The sequence below is a fragment of the Oncorhynchus mykiss genome, chromosome 13 (genome assembly GCF_057628025.1).
Source record: "Oncorhynchus mykiss isolate SJ-2025 chromosome 13, ASM5762802v1, whole genome shotgun sequence".
In the NCBI taxonomy this organism is placed as follows: Eukaryota; Metazoa; Chordata; class Actinopteri; order Salmoniformes; family Salmonidae; genus Oncorhynchus; species Oncorhynchus mykiss.
In genome coordinates, this window is record NC_143034.1 from 28,566,005 (window position 1) to 28,592,330 (window position 26,326).

At 44.1% G+C, this 26,326-nt stretch overlaps 2 protein-coding genes, 1 long non-coding RNA gene and 1 pseudogene across 4 annotated transcripts; 2 read left to right on the plus strand and 2 right to left on the minus strand.

The window, feature by feature from the left end:
* Positions 1–23: 23 nt before the first annotated feature.
* LOC149978818 (uncharacterized) lies at positions 24–2,264 on the minus strand. The gene is made up of 2 exons (XR_016485789.1): positions 1,846–2,264; positions 24–498 (listed from the first exon to the last, which is right to left on the minus strand). It is a non-coding gene; the product is annotated as an uncharacterized LOC149978818 (long non-coding RNA).
* A 57-nt stretch (positions 2,265–2,321) lies between these two features.
* Positions 2,322–6,401, plus strand: LOC110485862 (actin, alpha skeletal muscle 2). Its single transcript, XM_021557062.3, has 7 exons — positions 2,322–2,378; positions 4,088–4,227; positions 4,534–4,858; positions 4,974–5,135; positions 5,267–5,458; positions 5,559–5,740; positions 5,877–6,401. Exons 2-7 carry the CDS (start codon positions 4,099–4,101, stop codon positions 6,018–6,020), a joined length of 1,134 nt encoding a protein of 377 aa, XP_021412737.1. The 5' UTR covers positions 2,322–2,378; positions 4,088–4,098; the 3' UTR covers positions 6,021–6,401.
* A 938-nt stretch (positions 6,402–7,339) lies between these two features.
* Positions 7,340–13,343, plus strand: LOC110485864 (centriole, cilia and spindle-associated protein). Its single transcript, XM_021557063.3, has 4 exons — positions 7,340–7,554; positions 8,312–8,718; positions 9,480–9,841; positions 10,284–13,343. Exons 2-4 carry the CDS (start codon positions 8,355–8,357, stop codon positions 10,461–10,463), a joined length of 906 nt encoding a protein of 301 aa, XP_021412738.3. The 5' UTR covers positions 7,340–7,554; positions 8,312–8,354; the 3' UTR covers positions 10,464–13,343.
* Positions 13,344–16,986: 3,643 nt separating this feature from the next.
* Positions 16,987–19,251, minus strand: LOC110485865 (rho-related GTP-binding protein RhoU-like; annotated as a pseudogene). Its single transcript, XR_016485790.1, has 4 exons — positions 18,929–19,251; positions 18,549–18,607; positions 18,383–18,412; positions 16,987–17,600 (listed from the first exon to the last, which is right to left on the minus strand). The product of XR_016485790.1 is annotated as a rho-related GTP-binding protein RhoU-like (transcript).
* Positions 19,252–26,326: the final 7,075 nt, after the last annotated feature.

A 26,326-nucleotide genomic window follows, 5' to 3' on the forward strand; every position in this document is an offset into this window, starting at 1 on the left:
TTTTGGCATTCACAAAAGACTGGTTTAAGTTTTTTGAAAAACAAAATGTATTGTTTTATTTCCTTTACCTCGATAACCTGGGAAATGGCAACATATATGTAGATACACATCCTGAATCTCCAATACATCTAGATCTCCTGTGATAATTGCTTGAGTAAAAGTCAGGAGAGTATATGTCATGGATTCCGATGGAGCTGTAAGGCTATGACCAGGTAGATGAAACGGTACACACCTCGTGGAAAATCTACCTAGACTAGCCGCTCGAAATGAACACAACATCCATCTCGACCACAAGCCACGCGCATTGACTAACGTGCCGTGAAAGGCTATTGGGTTTCTGCAGCAAGCCATTGGGTGCTTGTGGCCTACATTGCCAACTGTATTGGTTTCTTGTTTAAATAGCGGGGCCTGACTCCTCAAGTGTCTCTCCAACCCTTCGAGGAGTCTGCAACTGATCCACTTTCACTGATGGCAGAAGCAGATGGCTTCTGTCTTGTCCTAAAAATAGAAAATGGCGGTTAAATTAGGGACATACACAATAAATTACAGCCACCGTCTTTATGTGGGGAGGGGGATTGAAAGTTCAGTAGCCGTATATGGGGTGGGATTGAAAGAACTCCCTCAGTAGAAGGTGTGCCAATAGCTTTTGATTGGCTTCCAAGCATACTTTTTTAAACCTTCTCAATAGTCTTGATTTACTATTTTGAGCAGTTGTCATAGGGATGGTGACTAACTACCTGGTAGAAACTTTCACAGATCTTTGACAGTTTGTTTGTGTCAAGGTTTGGAAGCCAGGCTTCTGCTGAATATTTGATCACAGGACTTCCTGTCTGGCTTGTAGAATGCCTCCATGGATGGGGTTGTTGTGTCTGGTTGGTATGGCGATAACATTTACGAGCCTGAGTATTGGTCCCGCATGGCGCTTGCAACGCCAGGGTTGTGGGTTTGATTCCCACGGAAGACCAGTACGGAAATGTTTGCACTCACTACTGTAAGTCGCTCTGGATAAGAGGGTCCGTTAAATGACAAATGTCAAAATGTTAATATTGGTATATGAAGTAGGCTATCCCATCAATAACGTAACAAAGCTCAGATATATTATAGGGACCAACGGAAGTTGGATAATGACATGCAATTTTAAACATTTTGTTTTCTTGTTCTAAAATACCTTTCCACAAGTACATTTAGTTTGATACCTTGGCAGTGATGAGTGAGCAGTTGGACAAACGTATCAGTTTATAGAGACACTTTTTTTTTTAAAGGCTGGGCTACAAAAAAGGAATTGTTCATGCCTTGGTGGCTGGCTGCAGCTGTTGGGCTGCATGGCTAGGGTCCTATCTGCTTTCACCTAACCCCTGTTCAGAGAAACCAGACCATGGCCACTGTTAGTAAATGCGGAAGTTACAAGTGACCAGCTACCACACGAAACGCCCCCATCTCAAACTTGATACAACTTCCCCCCATCTCTACTTGCCGATGTTGATGCTGGAAAATAAAGTCCACGTTAATTATTTTCCATGAAGTTTGAGATTTTAATGGCAGAATGTGTTTCAAACTTTTAGTATAAAAAAAGATGACTAGACTAACAGCTACACATACATCTTTGAAATATCATTTGAGAGACAACCCCCCCACCCCACCAAAAAAAGATGCTATTCTTAACATGTTCTTAAATCAATTAAAATAACATGCATCTGACAAAGAACCGGGTAAAATACACCGAGATATTCACTGTTCAATAACTTGTAGTGTTCCATTAAACAACCCTTTATAGAATCGCGCCTGCTCTAGCTGTAAAGGAATCAATATAAACCAATAAAATAACATGAATAGAATATGGGCTACCTTGACGAGGTGCGCTCAGGAAAGCAAGTCATTTGCAAAGAGTTGAACGGAAAAAAAATAATGCCACAGTCAATATCCTTGCATCATTGAATGATTTGGCACTGCATGCTGTCATAGAACGGGGAATATGGACGTGTGTAGTCCTGCGTCAAAGCGCGCCTGTGTTCAAAATGCCATGCTGGAGTCCGACGGATTACACCCCTTGGCTCTCCATACACGGGCCGAGCGCTACAGTTTGGATTCGGGACTACCTCTCCATATATGGACCGTCCTGCGCATTACGAAGGGCGACCCTGAGCTCTTCAGCGCTCGTCTACGGGAGTGTCCGGTGCGCACCCGTCCCAAGAACCAAATATGGATGAATGGGTCGGGAGAATTCCTGTGGAATAGATGGGCATTCCTAATGGTTGTCAGGAGACGAAAAAAGGTGGATGGCGTCGGGTATATAAGGTTGACGGCGGTTGCTGTCAGTCCTTAGCTGGAACCAGCAGTGGTAAAGTTCTGTAACTGAGCTTCTTCTAAAAGAAAACCAGGTAAGAGAACGGGCCCGTGGAATATTAGACCACGCTGCTGCACGAGGAGGTCAATACGAGGAGTGTATTTTTTTCTCTCTCTGGGGACATTACATCATGGACTCTGGATAAGGAATTAAACAAATCAAAGATAATCTACACAGTATTGTGACAGTCCGTGAAACTTGGCAGCCAATCACCGGCACAGTTGAACTTTTAGCCTACTTTCGTAAACTAAACAGATTTCACCTGGCTGTCAAATTATTATTATAATAACAGAAGAATTGGATGAAAATGAATTTGATTTGATACATTAGTCTAACTGCATAATGTAGGCTAATGCGTGCATGTAAAAAAACATGTTGATTTAATTGATAAATGATAATTGGTCTTTGAGATAAAATGATTTCAAATTACATTACAAAGTTTATTTGATATATTAAGATAATGTCAGACAAAATATTGAATTGGTCTACTGGATATTGGAAAACCTGTTATGTCAGCAGAGAGCGAGAGAAAGAAAGAGATCCACAACTTTGTATTGAATCAAAAGTTCCTGGAACGACTGCATTACATGCTTATAGGCTACCCTATATGATAGGTTACCCAATGTGTGTATTGATTGTTGATCTATTTAACCAGATGATCGACAGGTTTATAGTGCCTTACCTGAAATCCGTATTAATAGAAAACGTTTTCGTAATGTAAAATGACTCCATGGAACGATTTTTGAAATGTTTGTGGTCATTGTGTAATGTGCAGTCTAACGTTATCATGATCACTTTGGTAAAATTACCGAGACCACCATGTCAGACTACCGTGTCATATTTAAGCAATAAGACCTGAGGTGGTGTGGTATATGGCCAATATACCACGGCTAAGGGCTGTTCTTATGAAATATGCAACGTGGAGTGCCTGGACACAGCCCTTAGCTGTGGTATATTGGCTATATACCACACACCCCTGAGGTGCCTTATTGCTATTATAAACTGGTTACCAAAGTTATTTCTGTCATACTCTGTCATACAACACAACTCTTTAGAGTGCGATAGAAATAGTATACAAGCAGTTTTACTATGACTTCTGCAGTGCATGACCATGGGGTAGTGAAATAATTAGGCAGTATAAAGCTTAAATATTGGGGAATACAATATTTTGGGGGAATACAATAATAATTTAGTTGAAAAAATGGATAATTGATGGAGTACTGTAGTGCATCTAATGCAGGGGTGTCAAACTCATTCCATGGAGGGCCTAGTGTCGGCAGGTTTTTTTTTTTCTCATTTTAATTAAGACCTAGACAACCAGTTGAGGGGAGTTCTTTGCTAATTAGTGACCTTGATTCATCAATCGAGTACAAGGAAGGATTTAAAACCAGCAGACACTCGGCCCTCCGTAGAATGAGTTTGGCACCTGTAATCTAAGGGTTAAGAACATACATTGTGGACCCCACTTTGGAACCACTGGTGTAGGCAACCTAATATGTCTGATGGCATTCTTGGTCAACTCTCAGTGTAATGTGATTCTTTCTGTGTGAAAATTTGTTACGAGTGGATAATCTTCAGTGGGCATCCATGATGCATCAGCAACACATCCGAAAGTATCGTTTTTACGCACAGAATGTCGTTTTTACGCACAGAATGTAGGTGCGTAATGTCAGTGAGAGATCTTGCAGTAAGGAGGCTACTTACAGTATGATAAACGTGTGTTCCTTTTGCACCTTGTCTCAGAACCCACCAAGATGTGTGACGACGACGAGACTACCGCTCTTGTGTGCGACAATGGCTCCGGACTGGTCAAGGCTGGCTTCGCCGGTGACGACGCCCCCAGGGCTGTCTTCCCCTCCATTGTCGGTCGCCCTCGTCACCAGGTACGTAAAAGCACCACTCCTAGGTATGGATAGTTATGTGAATGAAGGCACCATACCTTGTTTCACGATATAGCCTACTATGATATCCAAAGTACAAAGATATGCGTAAAACACATATGGGCAAATATACACGAATTCAAGTTCAAAAATGCATTTAGGTATAGTTTACTAGTGCTAACATGTAATTTGTCAGGTGTGACGTTTCGTTTTAGTATCCAATGTGTAGTGTACCGTTAGATGGTAATGTGTAGTTGTGTGCGCCATGTCCTTGTCGGTGTCTCAATGGGCTTGTTCTGTCTCTTCCAGGGTGTGATGGTGGGTATGGGTCAGAAGGACTCCTACGTAGGAGACGAAGCTCAGAGCAAGAGGGGTATCCTGACCCTGAAGTACCCCATCGAGCACGGTATCATCACTAACTGGGACGACATGGAGAAGATCTGGCACCACACCTTCTACAACGAGCTGCGCGTGGCCCCCGAGGAGCACCCCACCCTGCTCACTGAGGCCCCCCTGAACCCCAAGGCCAACAGAGAGAAGATGACACAGATCATGTTCGAGACCTTCAACGTTCCCGCCATGTATGTGGCCATCCAGGCTGTCCTGTCCCTGTACGCTTCCGGTCGTACCACCGGTAAGAATTTGCCCCATGCACGCCTTTTCCCCCGCACACAACCCGCTATTTGTATTTCAAGTTGTTGGTGTTTGGGTTGTCTGCTTTACTGAATTGTGGTGTTTTCTGTGTTTAGGTATTGTGCTGGACTCCGGTGATGGTGTGACCCACAACGTCCCCATCTATGAGGGTTACGCTCTCCCCCACGCCATCATGCGTCTGGATCTGGCTGGTCGCGATCTGACTGACTACCTCATGAAGATCCTGACCGAGCGTGGCTACTCTTTCGTCACAACCGGTGAGCATGAACTTTGTGTTTTTGCACAGATATGCTTGTTTGGTCAATTTAAAGTATTAGAACGTTTTACGCACAAAAGCGCAAGACGCACGGGGATACTTTTACGCATTAACGGAAATGTTTCATTTCAGCCGAGCGTGAGATCGTGCGTGACATTAAGGAGAAGCTGTGCTATGTCGCCCTGGACTTCGAGAATGAAATGGCCACCGCCGCCTCCTCCTCCTCCCTGGAGAAGAGCTACGAGCTTCCCGACGGTCAGGTCATCACCATCGGTAACGAGCGTTTCCGTTGCCCAGAGACCCTCTTCCAGCCTTCCTTCATTGGTGCGTATTTACCGTTAAAGGCCTATAATATAATCCAACATAAAATATTCGGCCTAAAGAGTGGTTGAATATTAATATTGATCTTTGTATACCTGCACAGGTATGGAGTCCGCTGGTATTCATGAGACTGCCTACAACAGCATCATGAAGTGCGACATTGACATCCGTAAGGACCTGTACGCCAACAATGTGCTTTCCGGCGGTACCACGATGTACCCTGGTATTGCTGACCGTATGCAGAAGGAGATCACTGCCCTGGCCCCCAGCACCATGAAGATCAAGGTAATTACAAATAAACAATACTTTTACGCACAGTAAAATTGTTAAAAGAGATGCCATTGGTCTGCATAATTGTTTCATTGTCATTGTGTTACCTATGGTACCCAGTATCTAATACTGCTTTTCTCACTTGGCATAGATCATTGCCCCACCTGAGCGTAAATACTCCGTCTGGATCGGTGGCTCCATCCTGGCTTCCCTGTCCACTTTCCAGGCTATGTGGATCACCAAGCAGGAATACGACGAGGCAGGCCCCAGCATTGTCCACCGCAAGTGCTTCTAAATGCATTGTCAACATCTCGCTCAGGATCCAAGAAACAACGGCACACCGCCTTGCGATCAAGGGACAACTTTATACAACTGTTACATTGTAACAGCGAAAGCTCAGCAAAACGGAGAGAATGACGTTAACATCACGACGTGTGAGGAAAAATACCAACATGTGAATGTAAAATGTACATAAATGTTATTTATTGACCGTCCATCATTTGGTATTTTTTGGTGAGCACAGTCTGTTTTGGGGACAGAGGGTGACCACAACGTTGTTTTCTCTGGTTACCCGATATTGGCTCAGAAGTACGTGCCATCTGTACTCGAGCCAAACAGTATCAACTACTAACCATCAAGAGATCCACATAGGAAATAAAAACCATCTATTTTCAAACGTGTTTCTGTTATTTTGTTATTTTGAGGTGCATTACAACACAATCAACACTTAAAATGGGCCTTGGTGTGCGTTTTATGATGCGCAACTATTAAAAACCCATTAGGGTAAAGATTAATTCATTTTTGGCACATAGCAACATAAATAGCCTAAACCTTATGAGACACTTTCAATTTGGATGCCTTTCAATGTTTTGAAGAACAAGGGCCAATATGACTACCTGGAACTGGAAGGACAAACAATGAGCTCAAGTAGGCCAACAAGTGTTTAAGGAAATTGTTCTAAACGTCCCTGACAAGACAAACAATGTCCTGGATTTATTTTACTAGGCAAGTCAGTTAAGAACACATTCTTATTTTCAATGACGGCCTAGGAACAATGGGGTAACTGCCTTGTTCAGAGGCAGAGCGACATATTACCTTGTCATCTCGGGGATACGCTCTAACCACTAGCCTCCCTGCCGCCCCATGGATATAAGGATATATATCATTGAGCCAGACCTCGTTCGTAATATTAACTCTATTTTACAATACTATTATCAATGTGCCTAAAATACGAATTCTCTCTAACTATTTAACGAACATTTGCTTGTAATTTATTGAACTGAGGGATTGATTTTATTTTCTGTGTTAGATTCATACTAAACAATGACATAGCATTCTTTCACTAAGGAGGTAGTCGCAGCAAACCCTTGCTCACAGCAGATCTTCTTTGTCACCAAATTTGGCCATTCGACTGCAATACCAATACTGATATTGATTTTAAATCACATGAGCAGGCTAATCATTTAATATTTCACAACTTAAAAAATTCAATTTGAGGCTGACACCCCCCACACAGAATTTGCATTATTCATCTATACTTGTTTCTAAAAAATAAAAAAGATGACACACCTGTTGAAGCAATTACACGCCTAAGAATAAAATGCATCCTAGGAAGAGAGGCGCGCCAGTACCATGCTGTCTGGACATGCGCATTGCACTTGCTATAGCTTTTAATGGATAAACATATTTAATGCCAGGGTTGAGAGGGCTATATTCGGACGACGATTCAATGCCGAAATATGCGCGACAACGGGCAATTATAATGGAGGAATACTTGAAGTGAAAATTATGATGTTCTGTAATTCTCCATAATGATGTCCGGGTGAGGGGTAAGCTTATACGCACTGATAATAACCTGTTCTGGTCGTGTTGACAACCACTATAGTGCGCAGGTAGAAGCAAACGTCGATGCCACCAGCTGTGCATGTTTTCGTCACCCTATTGCCTTTAAGTATTTACATGTAATAAATTACTTTTGGTATGTGGGCTAACAATAACATTTCTGTAGCGATAGACCAGTGCACAGTGTTTTGATAAAGACGGCCGCATTGGCGTCAGCAATGTCTGCCTCAATCAAATAGCAGGCTCGGCTGCGCCATATTTGGGCAACAGAAACAGCAGATAAATCACAAGACGGATTTTTGTCGGGGAAACAATTTAGGCCGTGGCTGGTTTATGAATGGAAATGCTCTTAATAAACTTCATAACTAGGCTACATACGGCCTACACTATCCCCATATATTATGTTATAGTATTCTAAGCTTAAATAACATTGTAATAACGATGCTATTGCTACACATAGACTGTATATTTATAGCGTCAGATGGGCATTATGTGGCACAGCCTATAAGATAATCATCAGAAAGGCATGGGTTACTGTATTCGAGGGAGGGAAACGCTGATAGGTAATTCTAGAAGGCCCAGGTGCACTGGATTGCTCTGGACTGCTACAGGCTTCAGATCTGTGGTGGGACTGTCACCAGCAGCCTACACATTCTACACTCTTATAGAAACATAGGCCTAGTTACTGTTGCATCGTAGGGGTATGTATGTAATAAAACTTATCTTTTCTCCCCTCCTCCATAGTTTGTGAGCTAATCAAAATTGGACCTAAGCAGTAACAGGAATCATGGTGACTAAGAAAATCCGTACGGAGTACATGAAGAAATTCAAAGAGCCGAAATGGGAGACGTTTTCCAAGTGCTACGAGGACTCGGTGAAGTACAGGTTGACCAGGCGGGTGATGGAGCACGCTCACAAACCTCTGTGGTTCTGGGAGGGGTGGGATACCTCGACCGGGTCAGACTCCAGCGCCAGTGGGCGGTCCACCCCCAAGGTGAGGAACAAAGTCGCGCCTTTAGACATTAAACTTCTGACACCACCATTGAAGTCAGAATCAAGGGAGAGCCCGGAACCGAAGCCTCCTCCTGTGAATGGGGAACCAGAATTGGAGGCCAAGGAGTTTACACTCTTGGATGCACTACCACCCACAGGTATCTGTCTTCTACTATTGAAAATACTTGTATACACCTGCATGTTGATCCATATTGTAATAAGGCCTGCAGTAGACTATGCTTTTGAGCTACAAACATGCATGAAGAAAAAAGGTATTAACTTGTTAGGTCTATATACTGAGTGTACAGAACATTAGGAACACCTGCTCTTTCCATCACATAGATGGATCATCACCAGGTGAATCCGGGTGAACGCTAGGATCCTTTATTGATGTCACTGTTAAATCCACTTCAATCAGTGTAGATGAAGACAGGTCAAAGAAGGATTTTAAGTCTTGAGACAATTGAGACGTGGATTGTGTGTGTGCCATTCAGAGAGTGAATGGGCAAGACAAAAGATTTAAGTGCCTTTGAACGGGCCAGCATCCCTGTGAACGCATTCGACACCTTGTAAAGTCCATGCCCCGATGATTTGAGGCTGTTCTGAGGGCAAAAGGGGTGCAACTCAATATTAGGAAGGTGTCCCTAATGTTTGGTATAGTGTATAATTCAAAAGGCACTCGCACATCTGAGCTATCTTGTTTGCAGGTGCATGGTAACAGTTTAATAAAATGAGAAAAAATAAGAAACCCGCACACCGCTTTCAATAGTATCACTGCTCTTTAATAAGCTTTCCGTATCGGCCTCACGGCCTTCGTCAGAGCTTTTGACAAAAGAGCAGTGATACTATCAAGAGCAGTGGGCGGGTTTCTTCTTTTTCCTTGTATACTAAAACTACATCACTTTCTGCTCATTCAAAGAGTCTGTAATAGAGAACGGGGGCCTAAACGATCCAGATGAGGGGACAGTTAACGGGTCAGTAGTACAAAATGGTCCAGTGGCTGAAACGCCAACAGATGAGGGACCAGCAGACAAGGCGTCATCAGACGAGGAGCCGGTGAAGACTGAGCCTAAGCGTCGCCACCGCCATCGTGTCCCTCGCTCAGAACCATGTCAAAGGGACTATTCCTGTGACGACATCAAGCCTGCGCCCGTCAGGAAGCCCTCCAGAGCAAAGAGCCAGCCCCCAGCCATCACCACAGAGAAGGAGAACAGACAACCTCCGTCCCGGCTCGACTGGGCAGAGAGACACGCGTCATCTGCTAGGAGGTCTACAAATCAGGTAAGAGTGTGTGTGTGTGTGTGTGTGTGTGTGTGAGAGAGGCTGGGCATATGTGAGGTTAGTAAAAATGCTTTGATATTCATTCCATTTGATGTTATTTCAGTACCAGGCTTGCATTTGGTTTCTTAGGCCAGGGTATAATGATCAGAAGAGGCTAGCATTAGAGGAATACTGGATGAAAGCTGTCCAGGCTTACTGTGCATCAAACATCTATTCTGCAAATAAGATCGAGTTATGTCAGGGAAAATAAATAGGGGGGAATTTTGCGTCTTTTGGCACATCTTCATGGAAAGGATACCAGAGAAGCGTAGCTCATCATCCAACACTCCCCCCCCAGAAACAATCAATAATAGAAGAGTGGTATGTATTTCGGAGGTGAGCACCGAGCGCCTATCCTATCTCATTTCCCTAACCTCCCGGGCACCCCTCTCTCTCTCCACAGAGTCGCACATCTGACGCATGCGTCCAGACCAGACGGGAGTCGGATAAACGCTGTTGGGACGTGGACCGCAGGAGGGCACGGTCCGCCGACCTGGAGAAGATACGGCGGTCAGAGTTGGCCGTGGTGGATGACCGTTGGATGACCGAGTACATGCGCTGCTTCTCTGCCCGGTTGAGGTAGAGCACAAGGATCATGGGTATTCCTCCGCCACTGTCGACCTTTCTATTTTTAACACCATGTTTCCTTATTGAGGATTGGTTAACAGATCCAAATAATTGGATTGGTTTAGACACCAATTAGGGCCCTGAGGTTTTCCTGGCCACGTAACCTGACAAGGAAGAACTCGGGGCCCTAATCATAAGGTATGGTTGATTTGTTTAGTTGATCGCTGAGTTGACGATATGCCACTTTTCTTCCACAAGGGATGACACAATCATAGTAGAATATTGCAAGATATGTAGTTATGCTTCTAGAAATTAGACTGGTTTGTACATGTTTATGCTGCTGACTACAGAGTATGATTTATACTGTATTATTAGACATTCCAAGCATGATGATGGTCTTTACACTTCGCTTTAGTTTGGTGGAGTTTTTGACATTCTGTGTTGCTTATGTCATTTCAGGCTATAAAATCCAAAAGGTAGATCAGGGGTATTCAACCGGGAGTACTGCAGGGGGTCCGCAATAATATATATACAAAAAGCTACAGTAGAAAAGAGGAGAATATTTTTCTATTTAACTTTATTTCTCTATTCCTAATATTGAGCTAGTTACACTCATTAGAGCTAATTACACTCATTGGAGCTAATTACACTCATTGGAGCTAATTACACTCATTGGAGCTAATTACAGTCACTGGAGTATCTGACATACTGTAGGCAAAGCACCCGCTGGTAAGCTTTCTTGCCTTGGACACTCGTTTTTGTGAACACATGGCCCCAAAACATTTTTGAAGTTACCTTTCTAGCTAATAGGCTATGTTAGAGTTTACACACATTTGCGGGGGGGAAAAGCAAGTGTATGATGGGGATACCTGGGGAAGAATTATTTTTTATTTAACTAGGCAAGTAAGGTAAGAACAAATTGTTATTTACAATGACGGCCTACCCTGGCCAAACCCAGACAACGCCGGGCCAATTGTGCACCGCCCTATGGGACTCACAGTCACGGCCGGATGTGATACAGCCTGAATTTGAACCAGGGACTGTAGTGACACCTCTTGCACTGAGATGCAGTGCCTTAGACTGCTGCGCCACTCGGACGCAAGGTTGAAGACCCCTGAGCTAGATGAAAGGACCAAACAATTCTTGTTTTAGATATTACAGTATTTTCGAACTACTAAAAGCCATAGCCAAGGGGTTGTGGCGTAGAGCTGCAGAGAAAGAAACTGCTAGCGGGCTAATATCCTGCATTAGCTTTATTGTATTATGTTGCAAATTTCAATCTAAATCTAGAATGCATTCCAGAGGATTGTATTATTCATATTTCCATTAAAGCTCTTATCAGTAGTACCATGGATATTGTTGTAAAGTTGTTGTAAAGAAAGATACCGTTAGACATTGTATGACATAGTTATTGCGCTCACACCTATATGTTTTTTGCTCTTTACATCTTGGCTAAGCCTGGTACGAACCATCCTGATCTCGCGAGCTCACATTCTGTTTCGCTAAACAAGGATACAGAATGTGAGCTCGCCAGATCAGGATGGTTCGTACGGGGTGACATCTTGGCAGCTTCGCCCACTATATATTTTACAATCACAAATACTCACCGCCTCACGTATTGTAGTAGACGGGCTGAAATTGCAATGTAGCGTGGTAAAGAAATGCCCTTATGTGCTACATTACCATATACACTTTTTAGAGTGTGTCACTCACCATCACCATTGTCTTTGACCGGTTTTCGTAGATTTACTTATTTGATTGGTTATTCATACTGAATTGTGATGTCAGTACCAAGTTCTGTATTTGTAATTTAAATGGAGGGCTATTTTGACAGAAATGAAGTGTTGTATATGAAATCTTCATTCTTGTGGGTTGTGAATAATGCTCAGTTTACATACTTTACCTATTTTTTTACAATGCTTATTGATAGTGCTATTCACTCAGAATGTTTTTACGTATAATGTACACTTTTACATTTCACTTTCACCAAGTCTTAGTTTAGGAATGGTTCCTTGAGAGAACGTTAGAAGGACGTTTCCAGAACGTCTCACCGGGAACCTTGTAGGACACCAGCAGTTTTTTGGAGTGTTGAAATGGGTGTGGCTTTAATTGACTTATGTGTGTACAATCTGATGAGACTTCCCTCGTGTCTGCCAGAGGGGAGTTTTTAGTGTGTGTGATTGGCTGTGGTTGTATGGGCAGAGAGAGAGCTCACTGTTAAGAAGATTAGACTGGCATTATCTTACGGTCATCTTTATTCAGAGTGGTCAAAGTTCCATTGGTGATCATGTGACACTTCCCTCCTATGTCAGCATGGATTGGCAAAACAACCCGAGTCATTCTTAACTTGAACACTGCATTATTTATAAGGAGTTATAGGATTTAATGTCAGGTTATGACCAAGTCATGAAAACTGAAGTGGCTGCTTATATCACAGACAGGTTTGACTAGTGTTTGTTTATTCATTGTCCTCTACAACATTCCTTTATGAAAATGTTCATATCAAGAACCGTCTCTCAGGAAGGAATAAGAGACACTAATGATTTGTCTATAGTCTTACTGTAACTACAATGTGAGGAAATGTGATGTACTGTTTCGTGGGGTTTGGAACACACTGATTCGAAACTCAATTGATTGTTTTATATAGGATATTAATTGTTTGAGCTCTCTGAACAAAGCTTTGAGTTATTTTTATGTGTGGATTTGATTTGCATTTAAGATATTATTTGACCAAAAGTGATACATGTATCATACAATAGTACATATAACCATGTTTGTGTTTTATTTCAACAGATGTTTACATTTTTGATCACTGTATTTGTATTTGTAAACATGCACAATGATATATATTTTCATCCACTTTGAAACATTGCTGTGAATTACAATCATATTTGAATATTTGAGGAGTTGTTTGCTTTTTTTATGTTTATTTTGGAATTTGAATTAACAACAACACTGTAATGTATTTTTGCATGACCCCTATGACCCATAAGGTCTCCATTTGATCAATTAATACCAGTGATATTAAACATGATTGGTTTTAATTAGATTTCACTCCTAATTTAGGGTGTTTCAACCTATAGCCCTTTCTACACTGCTGCTCTGAGGTCTGTCTGATGTCACTGTCCATCATTGGCACCAGGGTTAAGAGTAGAGTACAGTACAGTAATCTATGGATAGTATCCTGCTACTATGGATAATCTATGGATAGTCCCACCAACCTCCAATGTGAGAAATATATAAGTACTTGTTTTAGTCAAAACAAGCACTCCAATTTACTACCATATTGATTCGTTAGTGAGGTATTGTGATATTTGGAGACACTCCTTTATGTCACGTTTCTCTTTTAGTTAAATGACTTCTTGTTCGGGAAGGTCCTCTGCGCTCTATGGTAACGGAAAGGTTCAGTGAAACGTTAGAATCCCATACCAGATCATATTCTCCCTCTAGAATACTTCTGACGTTATCGCCCTCTATGACCCATGTGTCCCAGTGTAAGATACGGAGTACTGTATGATCCCAGTGAGGTGACCACCACAGAGCGTACAAAGCTTTTGTATTAAGTCGTCAGCCTGACACAATGACAGACTAGACAGGACCTTTCAGATGTTATGTATGATGAGTGAATTCAAGGTAGATAATATATCATAAGGTTCAGACAAAGGGCCTCTTAGAATGCAGATCTCCTGACAAAGGGTTTAGCACTGGCTATAAATACCAACCTGTCACATACCCACCTCCGACAGCTGATGGAGAGAGACAGAGTGTGTGTGTGTGTGTGTGTGTGCTTGCACATGGGTGTTTAAAAGAGACAAACAAATTGAATTTGTGGGTTTTGGGAGAGCGCGATGGTTCTCTTTTGATTGTTTAAAAGAGACAGAAACACTTCCTTAAATCTTTATGTGTGTGTGGCTTTCTTTTTCGGTGTGTGCGTGTGAGTGTCTGAAGTCAATCAAATCGAATCCCTGTTAACAGAGTAATACATGGATTACAAAGGAAAACTGACAGTGACAAGCAACTGCATACAACAGTGAATCCTTCAATCAGAGCCAAAGTCTATTCAAGCACATTCTACTCGAGAATTCCACCCCCGGACATCTTCTCACTCTATTTAAAGCCACCTGGCATTTCAAAACGCAATAGGGCCAAAATAGGTGCCTTCAGGAACACCACCAGCCGCCTGGGACTGAAGGGGGGAGGCTTTGGGTGTTAAATATAGCCGCCCACATGTTCCTTTGCCAGCAGAGAAGGACCCCTCCCGAATTGACAGTGTCTGAAAAACGTGTTTTGGAAAAAGTGGTGGGCTTTGGGATAAGGTGTGGGGGAGTGGGAGTGGTGCAGCAGTATGAAAGAGCTTGAATGGTCGAAGCTGGGTAAAATAGAGGGAGAATTGCTGTGTCGACGACAGTGAGTTGTGTCTGTCCATAAATGCAGTGGTTGCTCGGAGAGGAGCCGCTGAGCCACAGGAGGGCAGAACAGAGCCAGAGCTGTGGTCTTTGACTTAGGTCTTTAATGCTAGTCAGAGCTAATATGCCCAGTTGAAGAGCACAGCTAAGAGGGGGGACGGAAATAGCCCCCTTCACTAGAGCAGCCAGGTCCTCTAAAAACAAACAGCCTGTTGCTTCTAGGCAGAGGCACTCAATAGTACATCTAGAATACTCTAAAGTCTGCTGTTTGGAGCCACTATGTATTTGTGCTACATATTTGTGCAGTAGGTTTGCCGACCTACGTTGCAGTGCAATAAATACCTATATTATGCGGATATCTATATTATACGGACGGATTAGGCAACTGAATGATGCATTGATGTCTTGAAATTCCGATAGTATGAAGATCTGAGACACTGTGTAATGTCTTCTCTAAACTCAGGCCTTTAAACAGAATAAAGAGATCTCTGTAAACTAATAAGATATGTGAGGTGATAGAGATGCACTTGACCTTAGTCAACTTGAGGCATTGTGGAGCATGAACTGCAGCTCAGCATTTGTAACGCTTTAGGGACCTCTAGTGGCAGCGAATGTCGACCAAGACAATAGAAGATGGCAGGGATTTCTCTTCACAAACTCCCTCAATATTGAATAGTGTTTGTATTATGGACATATACGATTTTCTTATCAAGTAGAAATCAAAGAATATTTGATATATTTGCAACAGAGTACACATTGGAACAGACAACGAATGGATGAGTGAATAGGAATTTGAAGCTGCCAGCTGTCCCTGCCAAATGCCTCACAGGTTAGCCACACCGGCATGTCAACTTTCTCAAGCTGTTCAATTCTTGGTGACAGGATTAAGTGAGTTCACGCACCTGTCCTCTCCTGCCCCAGTAAGTGAATAGGGACAGCACCACAATAAAACGCAGAGAGCACTACAGAATATGGGAGGCATTAATGATTAAATATATTGCAAATAAACATGTCATTTATAACAACAACAAAAAGAAGATAGCAATCACTAGGGCCAGACAAAAGCAGTGTTCTTATCATTAACTTTATATCAGTAATCAGGAAAAGCGTTCACGTTTTCTATCAATATCAGGATTTATTTAAAATCATTTAAATTCTTTATGTGCTTCAGAAATATCTCCACTTGCAGATAGTATTTGCCAACTAACAATAATAAATAACATCTCTCGCTTCTTTGAAATGCATCTCTACTGATATGAACCCCGTCCCCCAGTGATCTCTGTTCTCTTTATGGTGAAGCTCCAGCAGCAGGGTGACAGGGTCTGAGTCTTGCTTCGTCTTCCTAGGCAGACGGTCATGGTTGACATCAGAGCAGGGCTACGGTGTGATGGATTCAGGCGACTGGGTCAGCCACCATATGCCCAGCTAATCCAATCCAGGTGGTCCTGTCTCGTCCTATTAGAAAGCTGTGTACGGCCTCCACTGGAGAACCAATACGATTCATCACCACGACAGACCTGACCAGGGATCAGGGGGGAAAGTCATACCAACTGATCTGCAGATTAGAGTCAGATTAGAGTCAATCTGACTGGGAAACTACAGTATCCTTTGCTGTGTTTGGTTGGGATGTCCAGCAATGTCAACAACTGATACAAGAACAGTGCTTTGGACTACTTGAACTTGAAAGAGCAGTCATTGTACATGATCTGATATAGGTTAGTAAATAACATTGAGAGACTTTGTCAAAATGGCAGACAAAGTAAGTTTATGGTTTGGCGTTAGAGTTTCTACTGGCTAGTTTCTCGTAATCCTCCACAACATTCTCCAATGGTGACCTTTGACCCTTGATGGGGGTTACACAGAATAACACAGAGATCATTGTGAAGTCAGTCATTTCATTAGTAGTCTCCCCAGCTATTGGATTTGCTAACTCAAATCCAATCACTTAATTCAGACTTGTTGTGCCCTCGTCAAGGCCTTTGAACACAAAACCTTGTCCCACCCGTAGTTAACATAAGGTATCACTGATGCTGAAACTCATTCATTATCTTGCCAGCAATGATAATTCTTTTTAGTGCTTCTCCTTTTTAGATATTAAATAATTCCATGAGTCTTTGGATAATACATTTACATTTTTTCCAGCATACTATTGTCCAGGTCTGTTTTCCTGAGTGATATTATACATGGAGTGAAAAAAACTAAAGACTGAATACAAGCTTAGAAAAATGTCAAATCCTAAACACCTGCTTGGGGGGTTCAGTCAAACTCTCCTCCCACACACTCTCCTGCCACAACAACACAGCTCAGCTTCTTCCACCAAGTCTCAGAGAGACTCTTGATCTTATCTGGGGTCTTCTTCCTCAGGCTCTGCCTCTGCTGGAGCTGCTGAACGTTCTCCACCGGCTGGATGCTGGCCAAGATGGCCTGGTCAAACACCTCCTTCAGGTTCTTCTGGGTCAGACCCGAGCACTCTACGAAGGACACGGCCCCGATATCCTGCGCCAGCTGCTGGGCCTCCTCGGTGCCCACGGGCCGCTCCTGGCCAGCTGGACCAGCACCTGGACGTCTTCCCTCAGGTCCAGATGGGTCCCCACCAGGACCATGGGCGCCCCGGGGCAGTGACGGCGGATCTCGGGCGCCCAGCGGTCGGTAGCGTTGCGGAAGGAGGAGGGGCGCACCACGCTGTAGCAGAGTAGGAAGACATCGGCATTGTGGTAGCATAGAGGGCGGATCCGGTCCAGCTCGTCCTATAGGAGACAGAAAGGCAAAAGTTTCAAGTTGAGGATGGGTCAGAGATACCCAATCCCAAATTGATTCTTAGCCCTGACCTTATGTAGATCTGATTCTGAAAAGACTACTGCATGGTTAGCAATATGGTCCACTAATACATCCATTTCTCTCTCTAAGTTCAGGGCATATTGATTATTACACCTTTTATTTTTTAATTGTACCTTTATTTAACTAGGCAAGTCAGTTAAGAACAAATTCTTAAGAACAAAGTGGCTTAACTGCCCATTCAGGGGCAGAACGACAGATTTGTACCTTGTCAGCTCGGGGATTTGAACTTGCAACCTTCCGGTTACCAGTCCAATGCTCTAGCCCTGCCGCCCCACACCTATCCAATCCTTTCAGATCTACAAAGGTGCCTATTAAGGAGTAGGGGAAGAGTTGGATTTGGAATTGGGCATGCATTAGGAAGAGAAAGGTCTATGAGAGTCGTCCAAAAGGGGGCGATAAAGCACAGAGAGCCAGAGAGAACGTAAGAAGGTATAGATTCTGGGGGCACGGACAGGAACCTCCCACAGGGGGCGATATAAATCTGAGGATCAAGAGGGAGGCAACGACTATGAGAGATATTCTGCCAGGGGTTGATAACTACTGACACAGGATCAGAGAGGGGAGGGAGTGCAGGGGAATCCCTATAGGGGGCAACCAAGACACGGGGTAGAATGTGGAGGCAACCTATGTTGGGATAAGTGAAGCTGTGGAATCTAAACAAACTACTGACCACTGATAGAGAACGGCTTACATTAATAGTGTCCTCCTCCATCCCCCATTTCTATCATTTTAAGCAGAACACGAGAAGAAAGAATAATGTGTTAGCTCTACCACTACAATAGAATATCCCGGTTAACGTGTCTATAGGTTACTAACACTCATTTAGTGTTGGATTCAAAAACAAAACTTTGACTCACCTGGCCAGCCATATCACAGAGTTGCAGTCTCACAGGTTTTCCGTCCACCACAACCATAGCTGAGAAGAAGAAGAGTGTACACAGATGTTATTAATGGTGACAGCATTAAGACACCTGTTCAATGCCTACCTGTCAAGGCACTATGCATCAGGGAGGTTTACTTTGCACCATCAAACGATATCAAATTGTAACCCATTATTGCTTCAGAGAGATCAAAAATAATACACACATACACACACAAAAGTCACAAACAAAAACAAGAAAACATTTATAAAATGCAACATTTGGGCAAATCAATTCATGAGTAAAACCAGTGGCAAAAGCGGCCAAATTAACAATAAATCACGTTTTCGGGTTTTCTGATTTCTCTCACAAATTACTTGCTAAATAGTCGAAAACTGTTGGAATGTATTCTGTCGGATAACCATTTGTGGTGTAGCTGACGATAAGGCTTGTCTTCCCCACCGCTCCATCTCCGACGATGACGCAGTTCACCTTTCGCTCAGGTACGGAGCCCGACCGCCGGCGCTTTGAAAGATGAAAGTCTCTGTTCTTGCCCGGCCGTGGTGGTACGGGTGGAGACGGATCCGAGATCCGACGGGGTTTCTGCACTCCTATATCTTGTGGAAGCATTGTGCCGTTGAATAACTGGCCTAATTCACGAGGAATACCGCTTCAATAAAGCCAGAGCCGTCTGGATCTCTGCACCTTGAAATCCCATATGTTGGTTCACTTCCCAAAGTGTATCGAACCAGCACGCACCTGACTGTCCGTTTCTGTCAGTAAGTCATAGAAATTTAGAGAAATAACAATTTGGGTAAGCTACAGCTGAACTCGTGTAGCATACTGTAAACGCAAGACTGCCTTTAAATTGATCCACGCCCCATGGTCTCTTGATTGGCATCCTCTGCATTTGGTGTGTTAATAGTTGTAAGAGGCTTACTGCGCGCCACATGAGGTGCGGTGCGTGTCCCAGAGCTTTCAAGGTCAAACAAACTAAGATTATTTGAAACTCTGATCCCACGTAGTAAATAATGTGATCCACTTGGTCATTTACACAAGTAAATATGGTGAATATCTAGACCAATGTAGGTCTACACACTTTTGTTTATCTCATTTTTAAGGATTTGGTCTTCTGAATATTAATTTGTTTTCTTTTTTTCGTTCAATTTTAGCAACAACATAAGAAGAATGTGTAGCCCGTCAAACCAAACAAGTTTAAAAAAAAAAATCTCTAACAAAGTTATCATTATTATCCTTACATGAAGTAAATGAGGACTCCCACATCCGTTTTAACCACAACACAGGCATAACGCAACATAGTGCCCTCTTGGTAGACATTAGGCCTAGCAGAATGGCAGGGCTGTTGAATCATGACTGGAGTATTAGCTGTAGAGTTGCTAGAAAATGTTGATTTCTATCACTAGACTATTTATATGCTATTCAAAGTTGAACACATGTCTTAATGAACAGAACATTGCATGTAGAGCCACAGCAGAAGTGAGTGGGAGTGAGAGTGTGCACAGAGCAGCAGTGAGGAGTGAGACCAAGTGGGAGTACAGGGAATGATATACTGCTTTACAAAATCCTGTAAGGTAAGAACTATAGTAGATAGAAAATCCATTATCATACTATTATATTACAGTTGTAGAGGACGCCCTTGTTATTAATTTCCACAATATACATGTATATGGTGACGGGCATCTCAGGGCTTCATTGTCTACCCGTAACAGTGATATTTTAACTCTTTATTCAAAGAAGATTCCTAAAATACGCCAATCAGAGTCGTGGGATCTTTAACCAGGCGATGACTTTGTTTCATTAATAGGATTAACGAAGAGTCGTGGCGAAAAGACAAAAGGTAGCGTCACACAATGAGGACTGACGACCAGTCAGCACCCCACTTCTACTAGATGGTACTATAAACCTATCCTCTGTGAACACCATCGTCAAAGCCACTATTCTACCCATGGACAAACAATCTTCCCAAAGACCCACACGCTGATAGACTAGACACCTAATCAGAACCTTCAGGAGCACCAGGCGCCCTTTTAAAGTTTGCAAAGCTGGCAAATATATTTACTCAATTTTAGGGATTGGGATTAAGGGGCTCTGGGGCTCTTCCCCCCCCAACCCCCTCCCTCCTTCCTGCCGTCCTTTCCTATCTTTATCCCTCCCTCGTGCTCTACCCTCTCTCTTTTTGATGGGATCAGTTGAGCGACGCATTCTCTCCCTCTCCCTCTCGCCATCTCTCTCTGTATCCCTCGGGGACCGGGCGTTCGGACTCTATAGTTATGGGCCGCGGCCATCTGTCAGCGTGAGGCGTTCACGCAGCCACCAGAAGGCCACAACATGTGTGACTTAAATGAAAAATCCAACTTTCCCAGGACAGGCCTGACCCCGGCAGCCGTAAACCCCCCCCCTCCCCCCCAGCACCATCTCCATCCCCATCACCCAACCTGACCCATCTCCATCCCCATCACCCAACCTGCCCCATCTCCATCCTCAGCCAGCTATCCCAGCCCCGGCCCCACCCTCCCAAGAAATACTGTCTGCATGTGAATCAGTGAATTAGAGCCCCACCCCTCCTCCTCCCCTGTATGGTGAATGGTAATGACTGTGCAACGTGCAGAGGGGGAACCTTCTTACACACAATGATGGATTTCCACCTTAGCAGCTGATGTTCCCAGGGTCGGTCGGGTAGGGTGGGCTACTAGAATGAGTGTGTGGGGGGGGGGGGGGGGGGAAGAGGAGGAGGATGGAGGGTGTGTCTTCATATTCCTGGTGGTGTGAGAGCTAGGGATCAGCTGATTGGTAAAATTGATTCCAAAGGAAGAGGGGGCATGAGTGTAGGATAGAGGGTATAGTGGTTGCGGGGGAGGGGGGGGGGGTGTTGGTTGTCTGTGCCTGTGCTGCAGGACCTCGGGGGACAATGGGGCCAGTGCAGGGGTTGGGGAGGGGGCTGGGGGTTGGGGGGTGGGGGGGGGGGGGTGTCACACGCTTTTGCTTTGTGGCTCGGTCAACAGGCGTGTGCCACGGTGTTGTCTCGACTCCCGCGCCTGCTGTCCCCCCCAGCTCCGGGGACGGGGGAGAGGGCCATGAGAACCAGCCCTGGGTCTTTAATGAGGGGCGTGCTGGTTTTTTATTATCAAAGATGGACAAGGCATCATTAGAATCACCATTAGAGCTCCATACAATGGGGGGGGACAAACTCCCTGAGCTATGGATGGGAATATCATACACAGATGCCTAAATGCTTATACGAGCATGATTGGAGATCTGCTGTACTTTTATATTACGTTCACGTTTAGGCTATATAACGTCTAATCTTGTAGTGAGGAAGACTCACGGTACACTCATGATGTCATCTTATAATTTAGGGGTTGCGATACGCTTTAGTACTTTTGTTTTCATTGTTTCTTCACCAGCTGTTAGTCCTAAATCAGAGGATGCTTTTTTGGGACACACACCACACTTCCCAAAATACAGTTTTTACTGAAATGAAATGTTCTGTGCTTTTCTCAAGGGTTATAATGTTTACTTTACAAACAAACTGAAATGTTTTCTTTCATCATTTCACTCCATTTCACTCCAATGAACGCAACGAGACAACAGCCAATACAGCCCTATAGTTCAGTACAGCTTCCAGAAACCACTTTAAAGCATTGTTTAATTGATTATCTCATGATGTAATAACATCCCAATCATGACTCATCTGTCTTTAGACACTCCATTGTATTCACCACAGTGAGAGAATCGATATCACTTGAGGTTATTATGTCATACACCATAACCCACATGGTAGTTTGTCATCATTAACGTTTAGCCAAAAAACATGTTGTGGCCCTGCAGCCCTTCTATGAGTCCTCCAAGTCCTTTATTTAATGGGCTCTGCTGGCCTGGCCAGTGTGACCAGAGAAAGAAGCATTGTCATAGTGGAGACTGTGACGCTACAGAGGTGGCAGCTGGCATCCCAGCTTGCAGGCCCATCTCCTCACAAAGGAGGGCCTTTCCCCTGGGGGCAGTGATTTAGGACAGGGGTCTCCGGACAGACCCTGGAGGGAACCCCTTATGAAGAGGACACGGCTTCTAAACCCCCCCCCCCCCACTCTCACCACACACCCTTCTATAGCCCTGCTGGTTTCCACACCACGTAGCCTAGCTTACCCTCACCTCCCTCCACCTTCCACCCAAGCTCCACTCCTCCCTCTTGGGACAGAGGCTAATGGTCGTGGTGCAGCAGGGATGGGGCTGGAGCATTCCTGAGGTGTAGCGCTCCCGCTAGCTAGCTAGCCACACACCATGGGGACGACAAGACAACAGGTGTGTGTGGATCCTCTGTCCAGCAGCAGCTGAGGGATAGGGACAGGGCTATTATCCCTATTATCTAGGGCTGCCAGTGGGATTTCAGGCTACTTTTCCCGCTCATCCTCATAGAACAAAACCCTCCTCTGTCTTTAACCTGCTCCCGCCCTGTTCCTTGTTGTTCCCATCAGCCTCCTCTACTGAACCACAACTAACACCTGCCTGCTGCTGCCCCTGGCTTGGCCACTCCAGAATTACCCAAACGGCCACTTAGGAGATCAGCATGATGAACTAGGCTGAATACAGCTCCATTGCTTCTCTCTGTATGCTTTTCTATTCATGTCTCTAAAACATGGGGAAAATCAAACGCCTTGGTGTTACTACTTCAACTTCCAAAAACAACAAGAAACTCTACATAGCCCCTTTAATACATGATACATGCTACATGCTACATGCTACAAACCCCCATCTCTCAAATGAACAGTCTTAGAACAGATTGCATTGCCTGGCCACATGATATTGCTTGTGACAATGCCTCTAACAGAGCGTGTGTCCTGGGGGGATCGGGGGTATTTGGTTACCACACCCTTGGTCTATCCCATTGTGATTGGTCCGGGTCCCCGAGAGGTTGAAAGGGACATGTGTGCATATGTGGGCCGACAACGCAGGTGCCTACATCTGTTCATGGCTGGGCAGATGTCGTGGAGAGAGATAGAGAGCGACGGGAGAGATATAGAGAGAGAGGTGTCACTTTCCCATTCACAAGGTCTCTCTATTCATAGACTGTGGCAGACAATTTCATCCAGATTGCACTGGTTCAGAATTGAGAAAGAGTTAAAAAATCTCGGAGGCACTACAAATAAATTATCGTTTTAAGGAAACTATGGCCGTACTTCCCACATAGTTTTTCATAAGCAATAAAGATCATGCCTGGGGTAATTCTTATTAGAACTAAACTAGAACGATACATTGATTGATCAGCCCATATTTCCATGTCATGTGGTTGGAGTTATCAACACTAAAGAGTTGGAGGGATCAAAAACTACTTTCTACTTCATGTACTTCACTTCACTATATCTGTATTGATTATGCACTGATTCTATCACATATCACCATGAGTATTTGTTGTGTGTGGATATGTGTCATACAAATGATCAGATGTTGAATTATCGATTTATGCATAGGGACAGCATATGTTGTGATGCGCCAACGCATGGGCGTTACCCGGGGGAACGTGGCAGATGTGTTTTGATAAACATTGGCACGCGACAGGCCACTGCTCCTTGAAAAACGTCGACGCCTTCTCCTCCCCCTCTCTCTCCTCTGTCCCTCTCCCTCTTTCTCTCTCTGTCCCACACACTCTCACACATCCCACTCGCGCCACACACACGCGCGGGAGCGCCTTCAGGGGCCACCGCGTAATTATTGCGGTACTCTTCCCCAAATTTAAGCCCAGCACGTCCTCAGCCACAACATATGCAAATGTGACAGCAGCACGACTAGGGGGCACCCATGGATTGGCCTGTGCCCCCCTTCAAGCAGCTGGCCATAGTAATCTGATCTGGACACAAAGGCCGCGCTGCTCCTGCAGAGTCCAAAGGTTTCAGCAGGTAAACAGGCGGGTCAGAAAGGATGGAAATTGAGAGAACCGCGACCAGGGAAGATGAGTTGCTGTTATTAGGCCTATCTCAGCCCTGATAAGACAAATATAAAGTTGACCTTCAGTCGCCAATCTTTGTGCTGAAAAATGACCATACAAAGTTTTATTTTCAGGAGACAGAAGCTATAGCCTGGATGAGGGTTTGGAAAATAAAATGCCGATTTTGGTCGAACCGATAAGTAGTGAATCGTGTCAACAGTCTGAATGCTCAGAAATAATCAATAGTAAGTCGATTGATCACTTGGTAACAGTCACCAAACCCCCATTCAAGCTAATCATCTTCTCCCCACCACTTCATATGATCGATATCGTGTGATGCGCGTCGTGTTTACGTTCCCACGAGCTACCATGTGGTGTCTACTCTTCGGGGACGAAAACTTCTGGCTTCCCCTCGCCATATGGCCCAGCATAGCCATACCGTTACAGGTTCTTTAACATGCTTCCAGTTCAATGTAGACAGAGCCAGCCAGTGGACACTGGCGTATAGACCCGTGCGCTTGAGGGAAGCTAGGGAGGAGGGAGGGGGAGGAGGAAAAAACGACGTTTGGGTAGTGGCAGATGGCTTGTAAGGGTCTGGCCGCGTCTGAAGGCGTGTCTCCCTTCACGGAGAATCCCCAAGGGCTACCCGTGCATTCAGAATCAATGAAAATTGAAGCGCAGAGAATGGATGAATAGTCAGACCTCGAGTCACCCTTTTTGTTAGCAGCAGCTACTGGTGGGCAGGAGTTAAACTACAACAGCCCCCTACAGTAGCACTTTAGTTAAACAGTCACCCCCGTAGCCATCATTTTTGGAAAGGAATTAAGGTAGGAAAGTAGAGAAGGTGGCATTTTGCCAAACTCAAGTCTGAGTGGGTTGGGCAGCACACGAATAAAAATATGTATGCGGAGGGAAGTTCTTATGGGTGCCTAAAGGGGTGGGTTTTGTGCAGTTTCTCATGTATAACTACAGCGCAGTTTATTTGCCCAAAGTGTTCCATAATGAAAAATGTTGGCCAATGCATCATGCTGTTTCTGGGTCATGGCCACCATATTTGACCATGGCCACCGAAACGGAACGAACTCTACTATAAAAGTTATTCAGAGACTTTAATGAAAAAAACTACGCCCTTTCTACTGTGAAATAAATGTGAATGATTTGCGTAATCGCAGCACAGCTCATCACAAACAAAACCGATGTGTTCGTTCTGTCTATGGGCTGTTTGTGTTGTCAATAGGGATAGAAAACAGGTACAACAACAACTCTGGCTGTTCGATAAAAGGGAATTTAAACAAGCCCGAACCTCGACTTGCATATCTTAGCAGTGACGTAATGTATCTGTGCATGGTAACTATGGACCTCAGGCCATGCCTATTATCCAAAAGAAAATCGCACTTATAATGAACGACCTAATTAAGAGAGACCCCTATACCCAACCCCCCATTCTGCCACCCTTTACATAAAAGTAGGCTTACTTGAATAACAGTCTGCCCTAAGTTTCGTTCAATAAAAAAAAACAGAAAGAGAGCATTCATTACATATGCGAGCAAAGAGGGAAAAGTCAAATATATATTTGACCTCCTGTTTGAGTTTTGTTCAGGAAGGGGCTCGTTCTTCTAAATGTTGGGTACATTGTAATTGTGTGAGGATAGCGGCGCGCGCCCAAGGAAGCTCCGCTCACTATATATTAAGGGGAGAGCAGGTGCTGCGGAATTACCATACAGCTGAGCGCACAGAGAGGGAGAGGGAGAGCAAACTTATTCCTTCAGCACACAATAACAAAGTGCCCTCAGGACGGCCACGCGGATGTCTCTCTACTTCTCTCTTTTTCTCT

Excerpts from the sequence above, each read along its gene's own strand:
- LOC110485862 (XM_021557062.3), top strand. The coding sequence starts at position 4,099 with ATGTGTGACGACGACGAGACTACCGCTCTTGTGTGCGACAATGGCTCC. Across the intron at positions 4,859-4,973 it reads CGCTTCCGGTCGTACCACCG|GTATTGTGCTGGACTCCGGT; the intron begins GTAAGAATTTGC and ends TTCTGTGTTTAG. Across the intron at positions 5,459-5,558 it reads CTTCCAGCCTTCCTTCATTG|GTATGGAGTCCGCTGGTATT; the intron begins GTGCGTATTTAC and ends ATACCTGCACAG.
- LOC110485864 (XM_021557063.3), top strand. The coding sequence starts at position 8,355 with ATGGTGACTAAGAAAATCCGTACGGAGTACATGAAGAAATTCAAAGAG. Across the intron at positions 8,719-9,479 it reads GGATGCACTACCACCCACAG|AGTCTGTAATAGAGAACGGG; the intron begins GTATCTGTCTTC and ends GCTCATTCAAAG. Across the intron at positions 9,842-10,283 it reads CTAGGAGGTCTACAAATCAG|AGTCGCACATCTGACGCATG; the intron begins GTAAGAGTGTGT and ends CTCTCTCCACAG.